General features: G+C 42.5%; 1 protein-coding gene across 1 annotated transcript; it reads left to right on the top strand.

Annotated features, from left to right (window-relative positions):
* The first annotated feature begins 19,196 nt into the window (after window positions 1–19,196).
* Window positions 19,197–20,201, top strand: LOC142965760 (free fatty acid receptor 2). The gene has a single exon (XM_076106840.1). It carries the CDS (start codon window positions 19,197–19,199, stop codon window positions 20,199–20,201), a length of 1,005 nt encoding a protein of 334 aa, XP_075962955.1.
* Window positions 20,202–23,168: the final 2,967 nt, after the last annotated feature.

Below are 23,168 nucleotides of genomic sequence, written 5' to 3'. Positions count from 1 at the left end.
CATTCCCTTTTTTGTAAAACTCTTGTCATTGCCTCATATAACTTGAAATACAAATAATGTTACAGAAACGAGTTGAACAGCAGGCTGCAGTAATGTATCTGGGTGTGTCTCCTCACTCTCCACTGTAAATATGACTTGTTGAGCCACATGTGTATTCAAGAGGGGGCAGCCATTGGGATTTTAGCTTTTCAAATCCAACAAGAAAGTGCACAGCATCTTCATTAGCTCAGTAACACGCTGACCGGATCCAGGAGGCCTCATCAAAATACTTTACCCAGACGAGGTGACTTAAACCCATAATTGATAAAATGATAAACCCTGAAGCAGAATATATCGTCGAGTTAGCTTTGTTTTTCGGAACACAGATTTTCCTGCTTGTACTTTTGAACCAAACGTTTTTGATGCTGATAACGATGTCCTCCACAACATAACAGATGGCCCTGACACCCCAGTGCTGACCAAGGTCTCCCCGAAAGAGTGTGTCGGTGGAGGGGATGTGTTGGCGGGACAGATTGTGCGTCTCACCTGCTTGTCTGACTCTCTGCCCCCTGCCCTCTTCTCATGGCAACGTGACGGGCAGGCGGTTGCCGCCGACCAGCCGGACAGCGGGGTGCTCAGCCTTCAGACTTTCTCGACGGATGAGAGCGGACGCTACGTCTGCATGGCCAGAAACGGCCTCACCGGTGGCACGTCGGAGCAAGGGACAGACTTGGCAATCGTAGGTGAGTTATGGTGCACGCTGACCTCTCTGTGACTGATGATAATGACGGTTGGTTTTGGACTCTGTTCCCGTATCTGTCTTCACGACAGGAGAGAGAGACAGAAAGTATCCTGGAGATTGATCTGGTGAGAATGTGGTCAAAGTCATTCAGTGACTTTCACACTCACGCTCTCCTCCGTTTATTTTCACTTCTTTGTCTCTCTCGCTGCCATTTCTTCATTATTTGTTTTAAGAATCTTCCCCTCCTCTCCTCTCTTTTCATCCTCTTGTCTGTCTGGGCTCCAGACTCATTATCTTTATTAATCCTCTCCCTTCGACACCATTCTTTCTATTGCAGCCACATGTCTGAATGTAGGGGAAGTGGTGGGGATTGTGATTGGCTGTTTGCTGCTGATCCTAATCATAGCGCTCCTCATCTGGCTCATTGTCTTCCTCGTGCGAAGGAGGCGGGGTAAGTGTGTGTGTGTGTGTGCGCGATCATGGACATTTTGTTTGTCCATTATTTTATTGTATACCACGCTGAATCAAACACTTTGTTAAAGACCTTTTGATGTTCCCTATTTCCATTTATACGTAACAAAATAGCTCAGCCATGTTTTATTGCACCACAGTCATTTATTTTTGTTATTTCTATTATTACAGCACAACAGAGACAAAGTAATACTGCCGAGCTTGTGCAGAAGACCAACCCAAATCCCAGGCCTATAGTAAGCCCCAGTAAAGTTTACGTATGATTCACCATTGATTTTGACTTTATCTTGTCCATGTGATGGTGCTGAATTAACCTTCTCATTCCATCTTTCTTGTGCTGTCTCTGCTCTCCCTCCCCGTCATTTTTCATCTGCTCTCATTAAGCCTCCAGATCCACTACCTAATGGTGCAAGGGATTTGGGCCAAGGTCCCCATCCCCCCCTCTATCACTTGAACACGCACACCCACCACCCTGACCGCATGTACACAGCCCCGCGTGAAACTCGTGGCAACCCACAGACGCTGCCGCTGAACGGGCTTCTTAACTCCGACACACACCAACACAATGGTCACACCCACACAAATGGACTCCTACACAATGCCCCTCAGAACGCCAATTCATACCCACACAATGGCATTGACAACCGGGCTTTCACACACACTGATGCTCAGAATGCAAACGCACTGCCGAACACACAGCAACAAAATCCCAACATTGTCATACAGACTGGCACTAACCAGGGCGGCGCCCAGCCGCCGGCGGTCCATGTCAGCCTTAACACTCCACAGCAAAACAACAATGCACAAATACCCACCATTCATGTCAACCTTACCTCGTACCCAAACACTAGTCAACAGACTCAGGGAGACAACTCATTTCCGCTTACCAATACAACCAATTATAACGCTTCACAAACCCAACAAAACCTGACACATACGGGGCAATCAAATCCCAGAATGCAAAGTGGGCAGTCCTATCCTAGTGCCATAGAAGCCGGTCACCAAGATCAGCCTGGACTAGTCCCGACTGGATACACACATTATAACAGTAATAACGCTCCTCAGCAAAATGCCAACACGCAGACGTATCAGCAGGAGCCAGAGTCTCATCGCCGGTCCGATAGAAACTCTTGGGATCTCCTCAGAGGGACACCAGCGTACGCTCCTCAGCGAAACGCCAACACAGAGACCTACCAGCAGGAGCCGGAGTCTCATCGGCCGTCCAATAGAAACTCATGGGATTTTCTCAGAGCGACACCAGCGTATCCCAGCGGCACGCTTCAAAGAGGACAGACATCACCTGAGTACACTTCTGACTATACAGACTACACTACCCATCCTCCCATACAAGTGGCAAGAACGCCAAACCGATCCCAGCCCCGACCTCAGAGCCAAACCACTTCCCGGAGCAGAGCTGCACCCAGACAAGATGCACCGTCAGCGGACAGACGGACACGGAGCCGCTCAGCTGATCTTCAAGGCCCAGACATTCGCAGTGTAACACAGCTTGAGGCTGAACACCACACACAGAGAAGTGGCCACACACAAACAAAGGGAGCTCAGCGAGACATCAGAGGTTCGTCTGGTAGCCAGACCGCCCCTAGGCAGGAAGCCCCACACAACAATAACCCCCAGGCAATGCCTCTCATAAGCCAGCAGGCCTCTGTAGGCCGCTCTGCTCTGCCACAAGGACCGGTGACACAACAGGGACTGACTGCACCGCGGGGTGCAGATTCAAGAGCTTTGGCTGATCCTAATCACCTTCCACAGGCACACATGGCCCAGCAACAGAGAGCAGTGCAGATCCAAACACCACCACAAGGCCCGGGCAGACATACACATCCGGTCACAAATGGTGCCAATCAGCCTGGCCAAGGAGGCACCGCTCCAGTCCCACACTCCTCGGCCCAGAGTAATCCCAGTAACCTAACCCAGGCTGCACTTACAGCCCACACTGAGAGGGCTCAAACATTTCAGAATCGGAAACAACAGACCCAGGCTGCTCTGCTTCATCCCGGACCACAGGCACGTGTTCCTGCTGCTGCGGCTCAGCACGCGCCGCCTCCTCCCCCCGTTATCCCCCTCGCACAGTTCCAGACCCTGCCCAAGAAGCAGCACAAATCCCCAACTAGAGGTCCTCAGCCCCCCAGACCTCCTGTTAACATACCGGTTCAACAGCGGCCCACCAACCACCACCACCATCCTGGAAATGGCGGACAAAGGCATGCCCATGGCCACAGGCACCCCTCCCACTTCACCCAGCCACAGCAGGTGAGTGAGACACAGCGTGGTGTTTTGAAACTGCAGCCCACAGTAGCCATATGTTTATTGATATTACATATTTCCAGCACACGGTTCTCTCCCAGATGTGCACTTAAGGCTGTCGTATCATGTCATGCTTCATGTGTATCATTATGCGTGTGTGTCGGGCCGTCTCTACCTACAGTGTCACCTCAACAGTTTATGCTTTTGTCAGCAGTGTGAGTTTCTTGAGGGATGCTTGACGGCACTTGTAAATGGATGTTGCATTTTTACGATTGGCAGTCTTCTTGGTGCCATAAAAATGTATTTAGTCTTGAGTGTTTGTGACACTGTGGCGTTTTTTTTTTTTAAAGTAGCATTGTGTGTCGGAGGTTCTGCGTGACATGTTGGCAATGAAGGGCTTGTTGTGTCTTTCCAGCATCAGAGTCCCAGAGGGAGACCAAGATGATGACAGATGTCAGCAGACTACACTCTACAACTGTCTCGCATGCATCTACTGACACAAACAAACAGCTGACAGACGTGCTCCAATGTACCACCAAGCAAGACTGACTGCACAAGGTTCCGCTCTCCGAAACGCTGCCACACACTGGTGTCTCAGTCATACAGTCCGTTTTTTTTAATGAAGGAAATGAACATGTCTCCTATGGGGATGATACAAATTGTACCTTTTTGGAATATAATCTTACTGTCCTAGAAATAAAGGACAAATTATCTCAAGGAAGGAGGCTAAATGTGCATGATTTAAAAAAGTTGCATGATGATACTGGAGGATGTTTCAAAGAAATGCTCCCCCATCAACAACCCCTCTCTCCAAACACACACTAGACCCACATGTATTGTACTATTTTGTCTTCTGAAGCACTGGTCATGCATCAGACTTTGCCGAGAGCCTGCTCAGAGTAGACAAGTTCAGTGATCCATAGCTCTCGACCAAGCTCGCCTCCCATCATCCGTTCATCATCAAAACTTAACACTACCTTGACAAAATGCACTTGAGGTGCTGGCATGAATATGTGTGATTCATCTGTTAGTGACAGACAGTAAGGGAATTGGCCCCTGGGTGACGGTGACAATTATAGAGGAAGAAATTCGACATAGTGGTGGTCTTTAATGTACATGGAAGTATTTATTTTGCCCCTTGTGTTTACAGATGCCTCTTATGACACTTCTCAATTAAGCAGATTCGCCTCAGTGGCGCTCAGAAGTAATGCTCAGCTAACTATGAAGGGGTATCCCACAAATGGATGGGCGCTTATTAATTAAATGACTTGGGGGGGGGGGGGGGGAATAATCACACCCTTGCATGAATGAGGTCAGCACAAAGACTTGAGCTGCCACGCTTTCTGCTGAAAAAGCACAATGTAACAGTGTTCTGTCTGCACTGGGTCATGGACAGCACATTTTAAACAATGGGATGCTGTTATTACTTTTACAGATTATGTATTTATTGATTTATAATGTTTGTGCTTTATTTTGTCTTGTAATTGATTGTGATTGTTTAGGTTGCACCAATTGATGTCAATGCCATTGTTATTGAATAAATGTTAATTTCATGGATAAAACTGGTTATATTAGATGTTTATTATTGTCAACAAATCCTGAATGAACTGATCCGACAAACAAGTGACATATCTATCATTCCTCTGTGCCATAGAGCTCCATTGTTGTCCAATAAAAACACATCAGTGAGCTACACATTTGCTCTGAGTGACATTAATATTACCATAAACATGAGCTCTGTAGTTTATTGGAGACGATCGCACACACGCTATCCTGCTGCTGTAAATTCACACCAGCACCAAATGTGTATTACTCCCCAGCGGGAAATAGTCCACAACGTATGCACTATCTGCTGCTGTGAGAGTCCCATTTTACGAAAAAGCTACAGTGTCCAGCTGTTGCAGGAAATTACTTAGCCTTTTATGAAAACGAAACTATTTATTTGCAACCTGTTTTTTTTTTTTTTTTACTCAAGATTTATATCTTTAGAACCACAAGCAGAGAACGGATGTCAAACGTACGCATTGTTTAAAAAATAAAATAAAATCTTTTTGTGGAACTTGTTGACAATAATGCCTCATCCTTTAAATCAAAAGACATAAGCTGAACATCCAAATTTGAAAACCGACATGAACAAATATGCAGCACATCTGGCGGATCCAACCAAACATCTGGAGCCTGAGATTTACTTTACTGCCTTGAAAAATGGTGCTGTTTTTCAGAAAAGGAATGCTCGTATATAGTTAATACAGATGTTGAATATTCGTGTGAGAAGCTGCAAGCACGGTATTTCAGTATCTTTGCTCCTCAGGAAAGGATTTGTACAGAATTGTTCCAAAATCACATTTTCTCAATAAAGTTTTTGGAGAACTTGGGTGAAGTCTACTGCTCAAACTGTTCAATCAAATTCGGCGCATTGTTATATTTCTTACCACAGTTGAAGTCACCTGTGTAGACTATTCACAGCACAATGCACAATCATGACTTTATTTTACCTCTACTTTCAAAATACAGCACATTCTCCCAAACATGAGGATCTTTTGATTTTCAGTACAAAACACCTCCTTGTGCATGTTGACAGAAAGACCACAAAAACACATCTATTTATTCTGGTGCTCCTCTGAATCACAGAGCTGTTTGCAGTCTGAGCATATTTCTGCTCACTGTGTCTATAGTGCTAATTATGCATGGTGCCTGTGTACACCGAGCGCTGTTGTTGATTCTCCTCAGATGAATCTGTTCCTCTGGCTTGTTGTGGAGGTGCAGAGCGTGTGTTTGGATCACAGCTTCATCAGTCTCCCAATCCCCTGCTCCCACTTGTACGTCACCTCTGATGAACAGTCCTGCTGCTCACTATTGGAGACACTTCACGGTAGTCTAGCACCGTAATGAGTGGAGATGGAGTGCATTTGAGTACCTGGTGCTAGAAAAGGTTGCGGCACTGCCTACACCGGCTCCAGATGAAAGCTGTGATTTATGAAAAGTTTGGAGCAGTTTTACAAATACTGTTCCTGCCGTCTTTTGAAGTGAAGTGTGTTGTTTTGTGGCTTAAACAACTGGAATTACAAGACCCTGTGTCGTCTTAAAACACACGACACGGTAAACCTCAAACGCTGATGTGGCCTCCTTTCCTGGGCCAATTTGCATGCAAATCTGCTGGTGTTGTTTTATTATACTGATTTGCCGTGATTTACTGTGACTGCCGCAAGTAATTGTAATTGTTTACGCATCCCTTTGGAAGCATAAATTAAAGGCAGACATAACTCAAGTGCGCTGCGTGCAAATAGGCTTTTTTTTTTTACTATTGATGAATGCTCGTTTTTGGTGTGTGTCAAAATGCAGCAGCAGAGAGCTTTCTGGCCTCAAGTGTGTGTGTGTGTTGATTTTACTCTGGAGACTATTTGCACAGGAAAACTTAATACAACAAGATGGGCAATATAATCTGAATCCAATTTTAATTTAAATTCAGTCCAGCTCAGCAGGCACACATATTTTTGTAGATTTGATGGCATTTTGTACTTTATAATAACATAGGAGGTTCTATAAGGGCCAGGCAGAATTAAGTCGAATTAGTGAATCCCCTCATGTGAACAAAAAGTCATGATGCCACCTTTATTTTTGTTCTTTTGTTCGCTGCAGTGATTATTCTCTACCACCACAATAGTCCTCAGAAGTCCATATCATCATTGAAGTGAGCGGGTTAGTCCTTTGATATCCATGTGCCCATCCCTGTCAAAGTGTCCTTGAGCAAGACACTGAACGGCTGCATCTGCACTGACCTCACTGACACCCCCCCTTTAGTGAAATGCCACACGAGTCTCAGAGGAATATGAAATGAAACAAATTCATGATTAAACTTTACACACCAGGGCAGCTGAACAAAAAGACCCAACATGCTCGAGTGTGACAGCATGACCCTGAGTTTATAGCTTCAGTCTGTGCCACAGCCAGTCAAGATGTCCTTGAGCAGGACAGTGAATCCCCAACAGTTCACTGACTGTAAATCGCTCTAGATGGGAGTGTTAAAAATGTAAATCACACAAACGGCACTGTGGCAGCCAGGGACTCCATGCCCTGTCATCCCACAAGGGGGAGCCATGAGAGAGGATGTTTTGAGGTTATCTGTTGATCACTTTCCACCCTTTTTTTTATTTTTTTCATCCTCAAGGCCTTCACCATCTGACTGCTGAAATTAAAATACAAGCCATAGGCAAAGCTATTCCTGTCTTTAGTCCGGCACACAAAAAAGCAAAAGAAAAAAAGAAATCCAGTCGTGTGCAGCAACAAGGAAACCCTCAGTTGTCATTTGGCTTGTTATGCTTAAAGGTGAACTGTTGCCTTCAGGGATGCATATCAAATACAAGAACTTCAAAGAGTTTTGTGTCTTATCGTAATCTTTTGTTGAGCGTATCATGTCGTGTTTCATATTGTCACCATGCTTTCTCTTTTGAATAAAGACAGGCTTATTTACTGATACTTCTCAGTAAAACAAACTGAAGAGTTCTTGTTGAAATTCAGCGCCTTAAAGCCTTTGAAATAGATCTTTTGATATCCTCTGTCGCTTTAAAATACAATAACTTGTCCTAGATAGTATTGTAATGTAGATACACATTCATATTTACAGATGGTTTCCCATGTTGTAAAGCCGATGTTTAAAGGAATGACATTGCATGCTGAAAATGACACCAATCATAGCTACACACATGACACCAAACCACTAAACACTGTTTTAACGGAAACATAGAGCCACAGTTTAGACTGAAACCACAGACGAAAAGCGGAAAGAAGATGCACAGACGTCTTCTGTTAGGAAGTTCAAAGAAGCAGCACTTTCTTCGAATTGCAGCGCAGATAGTTCTTCTCATAATTAAGCCATGTGTTGCAGCAAAAAAAAAAAATCCAAAGTCAGCAGAAGGAAAGAAAGATGATCGCACAAAACAGAGCAGATGCACGAGTCACTATATGTGAGCCAAGAACATAAAGGAAAGCATCACAGTTACTCGCAGTTAAGACGAGGCGTGATTAACAAAATGGAGTTACTGGCTTTTGCGCAAGCTTTCTGTTTATATATTCCATTTGAATGCGCTTTGATCCACTTTCTGTGTTTCTAGCGACGCTCTTACGAAGGCTTAACATAAGAGAGATTAGTGTTGGTCACAGCAGACCAATTGAGACAGTAGCAGCAAAACCAGTGTATTGATTTGGGCAACAGTGTTTTCTATTGCTGTGAAAAGAAGAACGTGTTATTTCTTCCGTCAAAAGTGACGTAGTTCTGTGTGCAATGCTCGCACAGCACACTCCAGTAATTGCGGAGCCTTGTTCAGACTACACCAAACACTGCTACAGGCCATGTAACCAACCCACACACCTGAAAGAAAACAAGAGGTTCAAACATCCCAACAAACCAACATGAGGTGCCAGAGATCAGTGTATGAATCCAGAGGGAGATCCGCAGCGTGTGGACAGGACAGACGGCTCAGCTGAGTGTGTTTGTGTCTACTGTAAGTTGTCCAGATTAATAGTGGAGGGGATGAAGAGAAAAGTTGCCTTTATCTATCCATCCCTCTTCTGTCATGCGGAGTAATGGTGCTGTATGTGGCAGTAAGAGGCTGATCAAACAAGCATTTCTGTCCTACCTGCCATGCCTGAAGTGTAGACCCATATACTTTTTTTTATCATAAGTCAGTGGAACTTTAAACACCCTGCAGGATAGAGGCTAAACTCTGCTTTTAGCTTGACTTATGTTTACGCGACACTGGGTGCATGGATTTCAGTCACTCCTCGACTGGTTTATGCCACTGGCCTACTTTCTTGAGACCGTAAAGCAGAGCACACACAATCAGAAATACTCATAACAAAGGTACAGTGTGTGTAACTGAAGGCAGGTTTCTATCTGAACCGCTGCGTAACTGCACCAATATCTGCACAGCTGCTCTGCAAGCTCGCATGCTGCAGAGTATAGCCTCCTATAAACTATAGAGTCCGCTTAACAGTAATGATGTGCTCACGTGCTCTTCCTTGCACGGTGGACTGTGTGCACTTTCAGCCATCACCCATGCCAATACAGATACCGGTAACCTGTTGTCAGCCGATAGCATTGGTCAGGCTCTCGTGGACATCCCTGCATCCTCCACTAGGTGAATGAATGTGTGTTATTTGATAAGGATGTGTTGCCCTACTTATTTGGGCTCAGCAGCTCAGTCTGACTACTTTAAAAAAAATTCTAAATATATCTTTTTACACCCACGGGAGCAATGGAGAATGGATGTGAGTGACAGATTTGCCAACGGTAATTAATTTATCTGAGCTTTAGCGACTCATTTAACACTTCTGATTGCAGTATCTTGTTGAGTCAAATTTATTTGCATTGGTTTCAGTCACAGTTATACTCTAAAAAGAATATTAGGGGTTTAAAACAATGACAACACACACACACACACACACACACACACACACACACACACACAAACATTAAATATGATTACAGCTGTGTCATACTGTGTAGTCAATCATTAATTTACTGTCTATACACCATTACGGATGCTTCGAAGGAGAAGTCGTAGTTTTCACAAATACATTAATAAACATTTAAATGACCCTTTATCTGCCTACATCTACATTATAGTGTTTTAAACCATTTATACAATGCTTATGAATGCTAAATAGGGAGGTTGAAATAAAGTGTTACCAACAAAAATCCGATGGAAACATATAGTATATTTGGAAGGCCCTAAAGCTGCCGGCTTGCTTCAGAACTGCTACTGAACCCCCCCCCCCCCCCACCCCCGAATTGTGTCGAATAATGTCTTTAATTTCACGAAACTGATAATCTAAGATTCACACCCACTAAGATTCACAGCTGACCCACTTCTGGTCAGCTGTGTGGAGGTGAGAAAGGAACAGAGGGCATCGCTATGGATGCCTTTATGCACCGTTATCCCCATAAACAGGATACGATAAACGTCTCCCTCCTCTAGTACTACTACTACTGCTACTCGTATAAACACGTCATCCAAGTATTGACTTTTGAGAATCTATTCATTGCTTTAGCCGTATGCATAAAAACTACCAAATCTTTGTTCTTTTTTTATTTCATCTGTAACGATACTAATTAGTGTATTTCCAGAAGTCATTTCCTAGCATCACTTTAGGCTCTGCTAAATCGTGATGGGCTTTTGTCATCATCTCTGTCATTTAAAACCAAATGATTAATCCTGAACATATAATTGATAATCAAAACGGATTGGTTGCAGACCTGTGAGCACCAACATGTTCCTGCTCATTTCTTTTGCTTGACCTTATGTTGCAGAATGTGTCCCCGAAAGCCTTGGAACGTCTCTGCCCTTCAAAATGCCACTGTTGTGCCACGTGGCCTCATGTTCAGCAAGCCTCCAGAGGAGTTAACGGTGACATTTACAAAATGTTTTGGCAGGGCTCACTTATATAGAATTGCTCACTATCATATATTTTTAAACAGCTTTTGATAAGGGAACTATTTTCAAAGGGACGTTGAAGGTCTTTAGGAAATGACATTTTTGCTAACCTTAAAAAAGTCTTTCTATCAGCCTGACTAAACAAAAGCTCTTCAAAGGAGCACTGTGATTTACATTATTTAGTATTAATCTTTCCATTCTGCACTGGCAAAGATTTTAAAGATGATATATAGAGCCCTAAAAGCCGGAATCTTTATGATACACTATTCCTTAACAGTTTAAATTATTAATGCATTTTGCATTTTGAGTTTCCATGTAGATACTTTAGAAGTCATCAGTACATCGATTGCTGCTCTAATGTATATGTATTGATATTAGTGTCTCAGCTATGAGCATCTGGGTCCTGCAAGTATACTCACCATTTTCTGTTTGTCAGAAACAGTTTAAGATTTCTGCATTTGTGTTTTTGTCAGCGCTCTTCTTGCTATTTTGAGGTGGGTGAAGCTCTGTTGGAAAGAGCTGATGTCACATAATCCGTGTTCCAATCAGAATTTAGAAACATGTTCTAAGTGCAGTAACTAACAGGAGGCTGGTGAACTGTTTCAGGAGTTTAGTTTTCTTGCAAAACAAGAACGACAGTCAACAAGGCTCTCTTACTTAAATCAGTTACGGCCGTCAAACTACGGTGCAGAACTTGAGCTAAACTTCTAGAAGTGTCTAGTACTGACACGTGTATGAGAATCCAAGATTCAGCAAGCAGATAATACTAACAGTACAGAAGTATATACTGTGTGTATATATATATATATATATATATATATATATATATATATATATATATATATATATATATATATATATATATATATATATATATATAGTTTCATTTTCAAGAAAATTAATGCTTGTACAGCTCAACCAGACCACCAGGCTTAATACTGACAAACATAAGATGATCGTCTATACAACCATTTGGTTTGAGGCTATCATCAGTAAGACACGCATTAAACTAAAGAACTGTTTCTCTCTCCTTTGACCTTTTGAATCTATTTTCATGTCTTAATGTGCATCCCAATAATAAAAAAGTAATAAGTAATAAAAGTAATTTCTAGTAAGAAAGGGAATAAGGAAGAGCAGTTATTGGTATAAGAGAAGAAGAAGAGTGTTAGCGTGAAATCATCAGCGGCTGACTTCTCATCTAAATGCTCTCAAATGTTACCGAATGTTCCCCGCGGCGATCATTAAAATTTCATCTCACCTGAACACGGCGGCTCAGTTGCTTCCCCCGCTCCTTTTTACGCTGCAAAGATATTAAAGAGGTGTATTCTGTACATCTATTGGGCAATTTCACACTCTAATCAGAAGAGCAGGGACTTTCAAGTTTCATCGACCTCCAAGAATGAGCGTGATGCCGCCGTCTCGTGGCTCCCGTCCAATCGGGGCTTCCTTTTATCTCGCCAATCACCCACTGTTTGACAAAACCATTGATTCAACTCTCTTTTGCTCCCATAATGAGATGCATTTTAAGTGCTATTCTTTTTGATCTTTCAAGATATTTATCATCTAAGCTTCTGGTCTGAGGATCAGCAGCTTCTCAACATCAGTTCAGTGTATTTATCGCTCTCTGCAGTTGTTCAATGAACTAAATTCTATTGGCTGTGAACTGACTGAAAGCATTTTGTATTAAAGACCTTGAACCATCACTGATTCATTCAGACAAGTTTTGCCTGAAAGTCAGAACTATATTAGTCATCAAGGAAGTTTGGGTTGTAAATAAAAAGAAGACAAATGATGGAGGCCGCTTTTCAAATAAAGGCAACATAATAGACTGTCGGCGCAGAGAACAGCTCAACAAGCTCTGTAAACAATCAACAAGCTGTTTCCTGTCGTGCATATTCATCATTTTCAGGCTCATAATAAAGGGCCGATGACGCGAGAGCATTATTGCTTCGGAACCTCAAACATTAATGCTGTGCTGATCTCTGGCCACTTTTCAAAGCACACGTCCATACATCCCTCAGCTCCGATATCAGCGGTGCTTTTACAACCACTTTGTGACTTCCCAGCAACACCACGATAACCCAATAAAGGCCCACGACTTGGATTCATTGTGTGTGACTTGGCCTTGTTCCCAGAAGGGGGAGAAGTTTGAAAAATCTTCACATTGATCATAAGCTTTAGCGTAAAACTCATCTTGGGTTTCCGTGTTTACAAGACTGACTCACACAAAGCCGGGTATCACCACATGTTGTTGGCTGAAATAATAATTGCACATGCTGGCAGTGAGAGTAGACTGCACAGCACTTTGAAATGAGACTACACAATAGTTTCCTTTTGATATTTCTCTTTAAAAGGAATTGATGTGATGATTATAAAGCTGATTAGTTGGTATGGGCGGGGGAGCCAGGGGCTGGAAATCTATTTTGCCTCCATTGCTTTCACACTGCCATCTATTTTTCTCTCAGATTTCTGTTGTTCTTTGGACTCAGGTCAGACTTGATAAGGCTGCCAGCAAAATGTACAAGATTATCTTTTCAACATAGCGAGCTTTATTTTATGAATGTGTCACTGGGAATAAAACGAGTCCAGCTGCTGTACATTGGAAGCAAAGTCACTCTTTAAATGACAATATGGTGGCTTAACAGCCACTGAACTCTTCTGTCGGGAAGGGGGAATTATATTGTTATTTTTTTTCCCCTCCTCTGCCATAAATATAAGGAAGCTTATAGGTTCATGCTCTGGGTATTAACAGAGGGATTAGCAAGGAGGCTCAAGTCCGTGAAGCACAGAGCCACAATCTCTTCATTGTTGAGATATCTACTTGAGGTAACACAATTAACTATTTATTTCAAATGCGCTGGGGTCTTAAAGAGGCAAGATGTAAGTGGATTTCAGTGGCAGTCATGTGTTGCATCTGACCCGTTGTAGCTGTGCTCACGGTCCTGTGTGAGACAATGGTTAGTCTCCTCGGAGGGCGACCAAAACAAATTTGCTGATAAGAGGCTGCTGAGTCTGTCCATGTAAGATGCTGTTCTGAAAATGGACAAATCAGCTGTGTGAGGTAGCAAGCCAGCTGTTTCTATTGTGTTCATTAAAGTGGAAATAGTGCAACGTATTATAGTTGATATCAACGACATTTTTAAATGTATAAAGCCCATTAGGCCTCAGATCAATGGAATGCTATGGGAGGCCTGCAAGTTAAATATTCTGTACAACCAGTGGTGTACCTAAGTAGTACTGTACAACCTAAATGTAATTGTACTTCCTCTTATTGAGTATTATGCTGCTTTATATTTTGTTCTCCACAACAATTCAGCAGGGCATGTTACTTTTCAGATTCATTTGTAAGATTGTCATACGTTTTTTTATGTTGAATCTTAAAGAATATTGTTTTATCATCTCTCATTAATCATCTCGTGTTCCCTCAGATTTATCTTGTGACCCTTTACAGGGTCCTGACCCCTATAGATTGGGAACCACTGTACACTACCCAACTGCAAAGTAGTTGAAATGAGCTCCGCCTTGAGCAGCTTCAACAGTAAGATAGTGCTTAAACACTGATGGTCAGTATTACAATCTCACAATGTGATGAATAACAATATATCAGTCTCATGAGCCTAAATGAGTACTTTTAAAATGGTACTTCAAAGGAGCTGTAAACTAAATTCAGAGTCTGGTCAGGGTTGCCTCCACATGGCTCTCACTGGAGTCTGACTGACCAAACAACGAACAGAGCGGCTCGGATAACAACAAACACAGAGGGAGAACAACTTCCTCATTCTCTGCTCAGAACACCATTACTCCACTTTATCTTTAGCAAATAGTTGTTTGTGGCTATATTAATGCTCTGTATCCTGTATATAGGACCTTTACGTTTTTCGCAGACTTTAACATCTGTTTATTTATCGCAATATAGTTATCATGATTTTCAACAATGTTACAGCATACTTTCCTAATATGCAGCTCTAATTTTTTCCTTACTGAGTACTGCACTTATAGATCATATTTGTCTTTAATACAGCAGCAGAACTTAGTAGCAGGTGATGAAAAAAATGTAACTTTTGTGTTTTCTTCATATGGAGTTTCATGTGTTGACAGTTACCTCGACAGAATTTTTTATTTTATTTTTGTTCCTTCCTCTTTCTCATAAGACATTAGGAAGCTGAGAGGTTGTTGATTTACTGTAAATGATGTAAATACAAAAATCAAGGAGGGGGAAGCGGACAATCACGTCCGCTTGTTCAGCCACTCGTCTCCCACCTCCTCTTTACAGCTCTTCAACAGGCTGTTGACGACATGCAGAGCAGCTCTTGTGCATGCTGCCCATGTTTGTGCTCTTTAACAACACAAGCGCTCTGACACTTAGCTCGCAACAGCCGTGTCAATTGAACTTCAAAGTGGCCTTTCCCAGCGAGCACAAAGCAGAGGGACGCAGACGGCCGCTTTATTTTCTGGTTAATATCATAGTCCAGAATGGTGGCTCGCATTAAACTCCAAGCAGGTTTCTGAAGGCCGACACTAATTCCTCTATTTTACGGTTAATAATTTCGGAGTCTGATGTTAATTAACACAAGAAAAATTAGCTGCTTCCGCCACATTTTATTCCGTAATGAAATATTCAGAGACTCCACTGGAAACTAAAACACTCCTTTAAAATACTCACTAATGCAATTCGTCTATAGTTAGCAACTCCATTAAGCACTATTGCCCACCCTCTCTATTTAACCTCTAGGATACTTAAGAGGAAAACAACATAGTGAGGGCAATAACGTATATTTGTTCTGGAAAAAATAAAATAAATAAAAGAGAAGAACAAATCTTTACGGATTGCTCCGATGTGGAGAAATTGTTTCTGATATTTGGGACCTGATACATTGGCACGCTATTAAATCTGTCTACTCCTCGGGTTTTTGTAATGTATGATTCTATTCCGGCTGCTTCAGTAACCACAGACTTCTGCTCTGCAGGCTTTTCTCTCTACCTCAACACTGTGCGTCTGAGCCGTGTCCTTGTTCTATTTTGTGTGCTCCTTCACAAATATCACTTTGTTGCATCAGCTTTGTCTGACTTCATCCCCAGTGTCCCAAACTCTGAAAAGCCCCTCAGGGTTGTGGGTCTGCTGGCTGCCATTCACGACCTGCTGTTTTCAGACACTCAACCTGTCTGACGCTACCGGGGAAAGTCCCTTATTTCCGCTTTACGCACAAACACACCTGCAACACCTGCCTGGAACCTCCTTCTTTGTTTATTTTGTTAATTTATAAACACACAAATGAACTCGGGAAGAATGACTCAGCCCTCTCTGTTGCCCCAAGGCTTGTCAATGCCCCCTGCAGTGCCCTACTGCTGCTGCTGCTGTCGCTGCTGAACCGCAAACACTAATCTCTGCTAGAAATATACAGTATGCATCACTATTGCTCAACAAGTCCTCCAAATGAAACCACAAAACACGTCCATCCTCTCCAAAACAACACATTTCTGATTTAATTTACATTTGTCTATACTTTTACGACCGCATAAAATAAGTCACATTTTTCCAGCAGCGTGGGTTTGCATTCAGACCTCCATGTTTGGAGATAGAATATACAGCAAATATGTCATAATTTCATGTAAGGTACCTGAACAATATGATAGATCTAAATTTGGTCTGGGTTTGGAGAGGGGGGGATTTCATTATTTTTGCGGCCCTGCTCCACCTCCTCCAGCTTACTCTGATAATAATGATTCTATGAATAATACATTATAATAATTATTGCACGTAAAGCTATCAACTAAATGAGAAAATGTTTACTGATCTAACCTTTTTATGCTTAAATTCAGCTCTATGTACAGTGCATAATCTTCCTTTGGCCTTGGCTTCATGTGAAAAATGATATTCTCTCTCTGATATCATTTGAGAGGATGAAAAAAAGTCAAATATGGAAAGTGAAAGTGCAAAATGGGACTACTTGCTGAATAAGGTTGTCCTGAAATGATGAAATATCACCAAGCGTTACAGGGAAGTTTGAGCTCAAACAACATCCCCCCCCTCCCCCCCCCCCGATGTCACTCTGTAAAACCAGCTCTTGCAGTGGAACACACCAGCTTGCATAATACAATGTGATCGTACGAATGTATGTGTGGAATACAAATGTGATGATTTCAGACAAGAGCACATTGCCTCAAACTCAAACATTTTCTTCCGTGGTTGCTCGTCTGGGGTGCGGAGGCATGCAAGAAGTTGAAAGAAGGTTTCTGAATGAGATTAATAGCATGGGGCAGGAAGTGACTGACGTCGTAAAGGGGACAAATACTTAAGAAGGACTTGAGTCAGACGGGTAACAAAATATCCAAAACTCACACATGGGAATCAAGTGTTTAAGGACTTAGCTCAAGTGAAGGTGCCTCAGAGTGATTTACATACATTAGCCAACATCAAATAGACTCTTTGTACACCTCTGAGTCATTATTACTTCAAAAGCTCGTTTCTCTCACTTTGTGGAATTAGCCGTGACTATCTGCGCTTTCACCTGTTTCACCTATTTTATAGAAACTTGACCCCGCTGTGATATTAAGAGGTAAATATAAAAAGGCCATTGATCTCTAACATCCCTGGGTTGTTTATTTCTGCAGCATACAGAATAATCTCACAATGGGAAGTCAAATCAGTCTTCTCTGAATAAACCACAAGTCATGTTTTTATTTTTTTTACTACTATTGTGTACAGTACAGTATGTGGCTTCTCAAGTAACTGGCCGCTGTTTGGATAACCATAGAGCTGGCCCTGCTGCCCTCACCACATGGTGTAAAGGGAGGGAATGCCCTGACAGCCAGTCATCACTTTTGTGTCAAATGTCTTTCTTTCTCATAATAAAGAGGCGTCCATGGAAGCAGTGGGCATGGATAACTAAATAAGATTTAATAACCTATGATCAGGCCGGCTTGCAGGGACCGTCTGCGCCACTCGTATTGCAAAAAAGGCCAGTTGTTACCACAGTAACCGTGTTTGGCGAGCGTGGGAGATAAATTGCTGCAGTATCTCCCTAATAATAATTTCTATTATCTCCGCCGGTTGTTTAGATTATCATGCAAATAAGGGGACGTGCCGGCCGACAGCAGGTAGGAGCTGGAGGCAGGACATCAAATAAAACAGTTGAGCAATCGCCACATGTGTGCCAAGAAACACGCAGTGGAATAAGGTAAGCAACAATTACTACTTGTTCTTGACATGGTTTCTTTTTAAGAAACCTTAAATAGGAAGCGTGCAGTTTTTTTGTAAAATGTGTGACCTGAAAAACGACCACCGCAGAAAAGGAAGTAGCTTGAATAGGTGTCAATTCTTCAGTTTCTTCACACTTCTCTGTAAAGCATTTTTAAAAAACCTCCCCTCTGGACTATAAGAGTTAACTTCTGTCTCACGTTGCTCACTTTTATGTGATGCTGCTCATTGCATAAAGGGTAAGAAACTAGCTTTTCTTAATTATTTTATTAAGGTTATTTTCTCTTGAATTATTTATTTTCTGCTAATTTTACAATTTTACTTCAGTCTTTATTCTCTATTTCCTTTATAAAAAGATGCAGGAATTAGATACAGATGTTGTTTTGATGACAAAAGTGTGTTGTGACACTGGACCAGCTAAAACGTTGAGACACTCATTTCCCCGGTCATTATGTTTATGAGGGTCATCACTTTCTCAACATGTCTAGTAAATGTGCATGTACTGAAAACGGGCTGGAAGTTAATGATAAAAGCATCATTGTACTGTATTTACGACACGGAGGAAGCAATAACACAGCATTATGGTTTGTACACAAACACATGCGCCAGACCAAAACACTGGCTCCTCATTAAGTGATAATTGAGCTTCACAATAAACTCTGAAGTGGGGTTATAGAAGGAAATTAAGAGGGAATTTTGAAAACAAAATGAATTAGAGTTTATCTCTCTTCTTCCTGTGGTCTTTCAGCTTGTAGGCTAAAAATGTAAAAGTCTAGCAGTGCACTCTTAAATCAAGTGTCAAATGGGCAGTAGGTAGAAAGACTGTGCTGTGCAGTGTTGTAATCTCCTTCCATTCTCTCTTATCAGCAGAGCTCAAAACCCTCGAGGAAACGATGAGCGTTGGTTTATCGGTTGGGACAGGAAAACCACGCTGTCTCGCCGGGTTTGTTCCAGGCCACTGACCCAATAAGAAGCCTTCGTCTCCTGCGGTTCTAACTGCCCGGCGGATCAAACCTCCCTGTGCCGCCGTGTATTCATTCCCCCCCCCTGGAGTCAAGGACATAATGTGACACGTCTCCATCCTTGACTGACTTACATCGAGGCCACCATGCAGGAGTGCCACACTGGACTGTGTCTGTCTGTTTACATCATTACCTTTGTGCTGGGCTTCCCAGCCAACGTCCTCGCCTTCTACACCTTCTGCAAGAAAGTGAAGCAGAAACCCACACCGATCGACATCCTGCTCCTCAACCTGACCATCTCGGACCTCCTCTTCCTCGTCTTCCTGCCCTTCAAGATGCAGGAAGTGATGAACAACATGCTGTGGAACATGCCCTACGCCCTCTGCCCGCTGTCTGGCTTCATCTTCTACCTGACCATCTACAACAGCACCTGTTTCCTCACTGCGGTCAGCGTGGAGCGCTACCTGGGCGTGGCTTTCCCCATCCAGCACACCCTGAAGAGGCGACCAGTGTACGCCGTCGCCGCCAGCATCTTCTTCTGGATTTTCTGCTTCATCCACCTCAGCATTGTGTTCATCGTGCCCTTTATCCCCTCTGACAACTCCAGCTCAGGCCACAATGCCTCTGCCATTGGTGACGACAAGAGGGAAGTGTGTTATGAGAATTTCACAGACACTCAGCTGAAGATCCTCCTGCCTGTGCGCCTGGAGCTCTGCGTGGTACTTTTCTGCATCCCCTTCCTGATTAGCAGTTTCTGCTACATCAACTTCATCAGGATTCTGTCCAAGCTGCAGCACATTGGCCGGCGCCGGCGTCTCCGGGCCATCGGCATGGCTTTAGGAACACTGCTGGTGTTCGCTTTATGTTTTGGCCCCTATAACGTCTCGCACATTGTCGGTATTATTATGTGGAAAAGTCCCGACTGGCGAGACAAAGCCCTGCTGTGCAGCACCTTTAACGCTTGTCTAGACCCTCTTATTTTCTACTTTTCCTCCTCTGCTGTGAGAAAGACCGTGGGTAGTGTGATGAAAGTGGTTCGGAGTCGCCTTAACAGGTGCATGTCCTGTCACATGCTCTGGGCCATGTGTAGGGGGATTAACAAGACTGCAAAAGATAAGGAACACAAACAAGAGGAGATCAATGCTATCTGAGCAGACTGAAAGAAAGCTGTGAGCAGCTGCCTTTACTAATTTTGTATTTCTTCATCCCTGGAAGCAGAAAATGAATGTCATGTTTATGTTTTTACACGTGAGAAAAGGACTTTGCATGCTATATACAGCAAACTGTTTGAGGAAACGAGACAAGAGACGACACCTGTCTGTCTGAGCAGACCACAGAGACAGGTCACTTTGAACAGTCATATTCAAATGAAAAATCCGTCTTACATAAGAGCAGGATTTCATAAGAACTCAATGCAGTCAGGTGTTTTGGAGTGCTGCACCAACAAAATCAATATCTAAGCAACAGCTGCGGACGTCACGTCTTAGCAATAAGAGATAATGCTTTCCCAACAGCATTGACCATGAACAGGAAATGTCGTCTGTTTGTAGCAACATGCTCATTATGTGTCGGCTGTCGAACTGAAGTGTGAGATCTTGAAGACTCAAGTGTGTTGAAGATGGAATGGCTTTGTATGACCTTACAAACACACATGCAGCTAATATGCAGTTTGCTTTTATGTGAACATATATTTGTGTATTTTGCATTACATGGCTATGACCATTTTCACCATTTCAGTTTACATTATTTTTAATCTTACTAGGATTTGATTATATGATGTATATTATAACTATATGTGGCAATAAAGTAGCATAAATGTTTGAATATATGTTTGAATGCATAAAATATACGTCTGAAAGTTGTATGACAGGTGTGACAAAATACAGAAGTACTATTTTCATACACAAATCATGTAAATAATATATTTTGCATGATGTAGTTGTCATATAATAGGACATACATGTGTGAGCGTACATGAGCCGAAGAATAGAAAGTGACAACATCAAGACAACGGCTACTTTCATAAACAAATCATGTAATAATAATAGTTTTGGAAAGAGTAACAAATGTGAACATTGCATGTAAATATCAACTGCATTACCTGAATGTAGATGTGATCACCAGATCAGTCATGTATACAATTTACACCTTTTTAAAAATTGACGTTCATAGAAAAATAAAATGAAAAATAAGCATGATTCTTGAATAATAGCAAGTTTATTGAGCAGATTTTTGTTGTTGTTTTGACACCTCTAATCTGGTTGTACTGTAGATACATAATCTTGCTGTCAATGTAAACGTCATTATTACAAGCAGTATTTGGTGCTCGTGGTAAGGTGGGCAGGCCTAAATTGAAAATCAACTTTCCCCAGCACCTGAATCAAGATATCACCCCACACACCGCACACGTAAACAATGCTATCACACAAGCGAGCGCTGGCATCGGCTGTAATCCCGTTTTGCGAGGATTAGGCCTGCGCGGAGGTTGAGCTGATCGCTGTATCTGTTTGACAGGTGGATCATGCATGAGGCATTCATTCTGACACACGGACCCGAGTGAACGACTAAGATGTGCGAACTATGTTTCTACTATGGTGGCACAATTGAGCAGATCCAAAAACAAGCTATAGTCAGCACGCCACGGCGATAAGGAGTCACAGAGAAAAAAATAGCTTTGATGTGCAGAAAGAAATCAGCATTGCATCAATGTTTAGAGGATATACAGTGGGAGAAAAGCCAAGCAGCATGTACAGCAAGAGGTTTAAAAATGGGAGAGAGGGGGGGATTATACACAGTCACTCATAGTGCAGAATGAACCGTCCAGTCAGTAAATTCATTTCTGAGCGATGACTCTGGACATGATTTGTTTGATGTTGTTTGTCAAAGGTTGGTCGGCTCAGATGAGTCGCACTGAAAACCCAGCGGCCCTTTTTCTGTTTTCTCTCCCACTTCATTTTGTATTTCCTGGAAGACAATAATTGGTCATTGCGTCAGTGTTGACTTTTTACAAACAATGTGTGATAGGTTACAGGGATAAGGCAATAAGGAAAAAACAGCCCCGTGTGTATGCATTCGTGTGTGTGTGTGTGTGCGTGCGTGTGTGTACATGACTTGTTTGCCAAAGGCAGAGGAGAAAATTGTACTCACCTGGCAGACATCATTTCCCCTTCACGCAGAAATGTTTGACTGCTGTTGAGAGCAAGATCACATAAATGAAATACAGTCTTTTAACCGCTTCCTGTAATTCTAGCTGAGAGGTTTACTCACATTTACCTTCCAATAAAAAGACGACGGTCATTGCAGAGAGGAGACACATCTTCAGAATGTTCAAGTGTACAATCAGCTCGTTAGGGGAGGCATCTGGAAAGGAAAGTAGAAAAAAAAAAGGCAAACACTGATTAGCACTGACTTATCATGTTATTGAGTACGATGGAATTAAATCAGGAAGGTTGAACTGGCTTCGGTTGATGGACATTCACCTCCTCGCTGGGAGGGGAGAGGTGTTTAAACATTGATTGGGTAAATCATTAATTTGTTCAAGTATGCAGTATTGCAGGCAAGCTGTTGCCTTGGAATGATCGATGTCTGATCCACATTAACAGTCAAGTAGGGCAAACACTGAACAAGCGACTTGTGGTATGTGAGGCACTGTCGTCCCGGAGCTCTGTGTCAGTACAGACTGTGTTATTTGGAAGGAAGTTGCCTGTAGACCCGCAAAGAGGAAAGAGTACAAATCCTGTTCACGTTCTACAAGGGGAGGTGAATCGCAGTTGTATATCAGTACAAGAGTCAGCTGCATTAGTCAAAGATGTAAGTCTGTGTACATAAAAAAACAATATTTTTTATATGACTAATGGATTAAATGACTATGTGTAGTGTGAAAGGAGTTGCGTGTAGTGATAAACCCACACAGAATCTTCCTTCAGCTCTCCTTCAGTCTTTCAGCTATTTCATTTTCACTATTCTGGCCCGCTACATCACTGTTTCGGTTCAGTCTCATCGCTCTCATCAAAAGTCTTTTCCAAACAGATGATGCAGCAGTTATTTGTTTCTTATAATGTTGGTGGCGACCAAATCAGAGCTAAAAGGACTTACATTTACTCTAAAAACATGACTCC

This window comes from Anarhichas minor, unplaced genomic scaffold (genome assembly GCF_050575085.1).
Source record: "Anarhichas minor isolate MPS153535 unplaced genomic scaffold, ASM5057508v1 ptg000035l, whole genome shotgun sequence".
Taxonomy (NCBI): domain Eukaryota; kingdom Metazoa; phylum Chordata; class Actinopteri; order Perciformes; family Anarhichadidae; genus Anarhichas; species Anarhichas minor.
The sequence above is the reverse complement of the archived record's forward strand: the minus strand, read 5'-3'. Positions and strand labels throughout refer to the sequence as shown.